The following is a 5,354-nucleotide window of genomic DNA, read 5'->3' as shown; positions in this document are numbered from 1 at the left end:
ATAATAATAATAAAAATAATAATAATAATAATAATAAAAAAGGGAATCCCAACCTGTTCAGGCAAAAAGGAGAAAAAAAAAAGAAAAAAAAAGTTAAATAAAATGTTCATGGAATCCAAGTCCTTGAAGCGGGAACTGAAAGAAAATCTCGCTCCTTTTGTTACTGAGCACTGTCCCAGACATACAAATATAAGTAACGAAAAGGCTTAAACTTTGAGGTTGCTTTGTCGACTCAAAGGGCAAACCCATGCTCGCAACTGTTCCTCCTCAATACACATACACTTCACCAGCAGAGGGGATTTCAAAAGACGTTCACAACAAGGGATTTCCAGAGAAATACTGCAGGCGGTCTCTGCTTAATTTTTTTTCTTTCATTCTTCTGTTCTGAAACCAAATTTTAACCTGTCGGTCAGTAAGATTTAACATCCTAGACAACTGGAGCCTTTTTTCTTTGTTTATATAGACATTGAAGAAAAATTCTCTCTCTAGCTCTCTGATCTGGAATTTCGAATAGGGGCACCTCTTCTTCCTCGTTCTGGGAGCACCTTAAAAGAACCAGAAGGCAGGGTAAATATCCTAAGGAAATGCAAGACACAGACTCATCTTCACGGCTGACCACATAGATAGGAGCAGCTTAATAACTCCAGTTATTAACGCAGGGGGAGATATCTTCCAGCAGCTCGCCTATTGTTGGGGGGTAGCAGAGGTGAGGTTACACAGGGTCTTAAGGACCGCGGTGTAATTATTTTCCCACTGCACGGAGCTTAACGCAGGCACACGCAGACATTTTCGGTGCAGATAGGTTATTTTTTTTCGATAAAGCCCAGCCTGGGACCAGAGGCAGCAGGCTGCTGGAGCGGGGTTTAGGGAGGCTGGGAAAAAAAAAAAAAACACCCAAACCCAAACCCCACGCTCAGCTGCAAATCTGTTATCTGTATAGAAACAGCATGAGCAAGGTTGGAATTAGAGGAACTAGATATTATGTTCCGCATAAGTTTTTTATTAACTCCAGTCCTCGCCACACACGCAAAAAGGAATCAAAGTAAAAGGGAACTTAGCATCTGAGCTGCAAAAGGGGACTTGCATCACGAAAGCAAATAGGAAAACAAAACAACCCTCCCCTCTTCCCAACAGAGCCCCTCGCTGAACGCTAACTTGCAAAGTTGCCTGGATTCAGCCTTTAAAAAAGCTCCTCTAAGACTGCCCAGAAAATGTGAGTGCATGCAAAAAAAAAAAAAGCCGACCCCAGAAGACCCAAGCAAACAACCACGTAAGTAAAAGCCCTTCCTGACAAAAGCTAGACGCTCCACTAGGCTTGGAGGAGGATAAATGCCACTTTAAACAGAAAAGTCGAAGAAAATGCTCAGCTTTGCCTGCGAATTCGGCAGATTTCCCCCTTAGCACTGCACCCCCACGAAGAGAAAAGACTCAACATACAGTTTTAATTAAAAAGGAAAAAAAAAAAAAAAAGCAGCCCCAAACATTTTGCATGCATCTTAATGCCTAAAAGAAAGCACAGGCAGCTAAAGTAGTGTTCTGCCCAATTGCCTTTTACCCTCAGCAACCCGGGACCAAATCCTTTTAAAATGCTCATGTAAGTTCATGATCAAAGTTAATATTTGTCACGATGGTGTGCTTTTAAAATTTCACAGACTCTAAGATACTGTGTCTGCGCCTAACATCTCCATTTTTTTCAAAGAGCTTTTCCCATCGTAAAAATTCTTCTCGTTGGAAGAAAGAGCTTTGTAGGTTATAATAAAATCCTTTGAATGCTTATAAAACTCCACATAAAATTTGACCGACAAAACACACGGGCTAGTCCCTTAACCTTTCCATTTACTGCTCTACCTACTCGAATTGCTGCTTTTGCTTCCTTCCTTGGTGACAGAAGAGGACGAGGCTGAAGACCCTGGGTTTGTGTTTTCCTCCTCATCTTCCGGGTCTATACCTTGCTCTCCGCGGGATGACAGTGCGTGGGGTTGGGACTCTGCCTCCACTTTGCCCTCACCCTTCTGCAGGCAGGTCTCGGTCGGGTTTTCCGCCCCGCAATAGGCGTTTTCGAAGAAGCGGTCGAAACCTTGGGGCAAGACAGTGTTTTTGTTCATGCTGGTGTAGAATCCCGTCGATGCCGGGTGGTTGGAGCTGGGGTGGTGGTGGCTGTACACGCTCTCGTTTTTCATTAGCATTTCGGTCATGGTGGAAGGCGGGATGCACTCTCTATGCATCAGATCTTCTGCGGAATAACACGAGGCGTAATTGCTTCGGTGGTGCCATTTACTCGAGGGGTCTAGACCATAGGAGACCTCTCGCACGGGCTGCACTTGCGAGAGGTTGGTGGAGTAAGGGTAGGAGATTTGGCGAGAGGGGGCCTGTGGCAAGAAAGATGACACAGTTGAAAATTCAGGGACGTAATAGGTACAGCTGGGGAGGTAGAGGTTAGAAGCGCAACCTGCCCTTTCTCCAAACTCAGCGCTCCTCTCCTTACGCGACTGGGAGCAGAAGTTGCCCAGGTTCACCGAGTTAAACATCTTTCTCCTTTTCTTGCTCCTATAGCTAGATGTTTTGGATCCGATGTGCGGAGGGGAAAAAATTTGGGAAGGCGAGATGACGCGCTATCCGTCTTAGTCGCTCCGGAGGACACGTGATCCAAAGTAGATATTGTCATATATCAGTTTGGAGCACTTAGATGCGTAGGAGTGGTTCACTTAGGTAAGATCTCAGAGGTTCAAACGATTGGTTTGCAAACACCGCAGAAACATTATGAAAATCAATTGCAGATTTGTATTCATTTTCCTGAAGGCACACCCCTCGTCAGCATTCAAAGCAGAACAAGTACAAGGGGCGGCTTGTGAAGTTGCTGGTTCTTCCCCCCCCCCCTTTTTTTTTTTCCCCTTTCTTTTTTTTTTTTTCTTTTTCCCCTCCTCTTGATCAAGATCGGAGTCACACGTGCCTGTGTGACCTGTGTCATGCTCTAATACTGATACAACTGTTTGAAAGACAGGAAGAAAGAAGCTCGAACGGTGCTTTTCCACTCTTTTTTTTTTTTTTAATATTTTAATCGCGCTGATTATTCTAATTTATTATTCCCGCTGTTTCTGTCCTTAGAGGTGCTCCTGAGCAGACTTTAGGTAGCTCGGTGAAATAGCTGGAGATGCAGAAGTAAGTTTTCCAACATTTCGCCAGCCCTCGCTGCAGGCGGGAACGCCCAGCTCTTCCTACAGCTGGGCTGCGAAATTATAAGTAAATCTCTATCTATGGCTCTATCTGGGAGTGAGGGGGTTGGTGCTAATTAACAAGCTCCTAACATACGCTAATTACGTTGATCTCTGTGCGCACATCAACTATACATCAACCGAGTTGGCGTGCTTTATGGACAATATACCATTTAAGCAGTGACAGTGTGCGGGGGATCTGTAAAGTTTCCAACTTTAAAGTTAAAGCAGGCCTGGCTTAATGACTTTTGATATCGAATTAGCGATATATCAAGGAATAGAACAAATGAATTAAGTCAATGCCTAATAAATATTCGAAAACCTCCTTTAGTGTTTGGTTAAATATTTATTACGTAAGAGTGGCATATTGAATATTTAATGCAATTGTTTATTGTCAATCAATGAATGTACTTTCAGCAAGACTCTCGTCATTTATTCTTCCAGCTGAATTAAAAAAGATATTCTTATTAAAGTCATTTGTCTTCTCTCCCGTGCCCGGGGAGCCTCCTCTTTCCCCGTCCTTCTGCATTTTCATACGAAAAAACAGGGATACCGAAGCGCTGCCGGATATTTTGCGAGTTTTGCAAAGAATTATTAGGCGGGAAAAAAAATTATCTGGAGGGAAAAAAAAAAAACAACAGACCAAACCTCTTCTGCAAACCCTCTGGAAAGGTGCACCTGAAGGACGCGTAACTTCCGCGGCACCAGGCTCCGAGGGGTTATCCCACCGCCTTTAAATAGCCTGGAAGGAACAAAATTGCCTGCAACAATTGGGCGCTAAGCGGGTTTTCACCTGGATTGGAAATCATCTGCCCGAGGTGGAAAATCTTCCTCTGCCGAACAGAGGTGGCTGCTTTCATCCACGTGTGAAAATATTGCAGCGCATCCCCCCCTTTTTTATCCTTTTCTTTACAGGATGCCACTTTTTTTTTTCTTTACAGGATGGCATCCCCCCCCCCCCCCCCCACCCTCTCTCTACCAACACCCCACCAAAAAAGAAAAAAGGAAGAATAAATGAAAATATTGAGCTGTCCACACGGAAACCCGAATTAAACTCCATCATGGGATCCCTTTGGTGGTGGGCTGAGTACCCCGCACAAAACTAAGGCACCAGGCGAGAGCGAGACGCTTTTATGGAGAGGATCTTGTCAAATCGAGTCGCAGTAAATTCAAGCAACAAGAAGGAAAAAAGGCAAATCTCAGCCTGAGAGCACTGAGCCTTAGGAGCAGAAAAAGCCGCGAAGGCTGCCGCGTCCTCGCTTCGCTCCCCGAAAAAAAGAAAAAAGCCTAAACTCACCCGAAAATAACCAATTCACCAAGAAGGAGCATCAGAGGGTCCCAGCCCAGCTCGGGGATGTCCCCCTTGGAGCTGGACATCCCTGGGCGGCTCCTTTTTCACTTCGCTCTTCTCTATTTCATTTTATTTAATTTCCTAGCACCCAACCTGCTGTTTGCATTTGAACCGGGGTCGGGGGGTGTGTGCGTGTGCGTGTGTTTGCTTAATTCCCAGGCGAGATGTAGAGAAATGGGGAGGAAAACGCACCTCGAGCAACCGGGCAGAGGTTGCAGCCTCTGCTAAAAATAGAAATATCCTGCAATTCTGCAGGGGTTGGGGGGAAAAAAAGGGGGGGGGGGGAAAGTTGATTTTCATGGAAGAAAACAGCCCCGCAAGTCCGTACCTTGCAGCCGAGCAGAGAGCAAAGGATTTCAAGATGCCCGAGCGAAAAATACAGTGGGTATTTCAATAGAGCTTTCCAAACTATAGTGCTTGTCAGGCGGTCTGCCCGGATTTTTATGTATTTATTAGGAAATCTTGAAGGGAAACATGGCGGCTTCACATGCTAAGGTTGTGTGCTCTTCCTCACTTTGAGCCTTCTTCACCCCCCTAATACAACAACGCACTCCTGATCATTTATACTCATTAATTTCTGGGTTCCCCCCCCCCCCCACCTCCCTTCTCTAGCTTTGGATTTTCCATTTAAAGAGCCGTTCTCATAAAACCCGTTTTATAAGGGATCGGGGCGTGTGAGTCTCTCTGAATGCGTGTGTGTGGAGATAGAGATATACACACATATAAATATGTCTGGGATTCCAAAATGAGCTGTGTTTTCCTCTCTATTGCACCGTTTGGCTGATGAATAT

At 45.0% G+C, this 5,354-nt stretch overlaps 1 protein-coding gene across 1 annotated transcript; it reads right to left on the bottom strand.

Annotated features, from left to right (window-relative positions):
• Positions 1-312: 312 nt before the first annotated feature.
• HOXC11 (homeobox C11) lies at positions 313-2,528 on the bottom strand. The gene is made up of 2 exons (XM_009329463.1): positions 1,853-2,528; positions 313-545 (listed from the first exon to the last, which is right to left on the bottom strand). Exons 1-2 carry the CDS (start codon positions 2,526-2,528, stop codon positions 313-315), a joined length of 909 nt encoding a protein of 302 aa, XP_009327738.1.
• Positions 2,529-5,354: the final 2,826 nt, after the last annotated feature.

Source organism: Pygoscelis adeliae, unplaced genomic scaffold, assembly GCF_000699105.1.
Source record: "Pygoscelis adeliae isolate BGI_AS28 unplaced genomic scaffold, ASM69910v1 Scaffold887, whole genome shotgun sequence".
Lineage (NCBI taxonomy): Eukaryota > Metazoa > Chordata > Aves > Sphenisciformes > Spheniscidae > Pygoscelis > Pygoscelis adeliae.
This window is presented reverse-complemented; position numbering and strand designations above follow the sequence as displayed.

Coding starts and splice junctions, on each gene's coding strand:
- HOXC11 (XM_009329463.1), bottom strand. CDS start 2,528: ATGTTTAACTCGGTGAACCTGGGCAACTTCTGCTCCCAGTCGCGTAAG. Junction 546..1,852: donor AAGCAAAAGCAGCAATTCGA/GTAGGTAGAGCA, acceptor GGTTCTTTTAAG/GTGCTCCCAGAACGAGGAAG.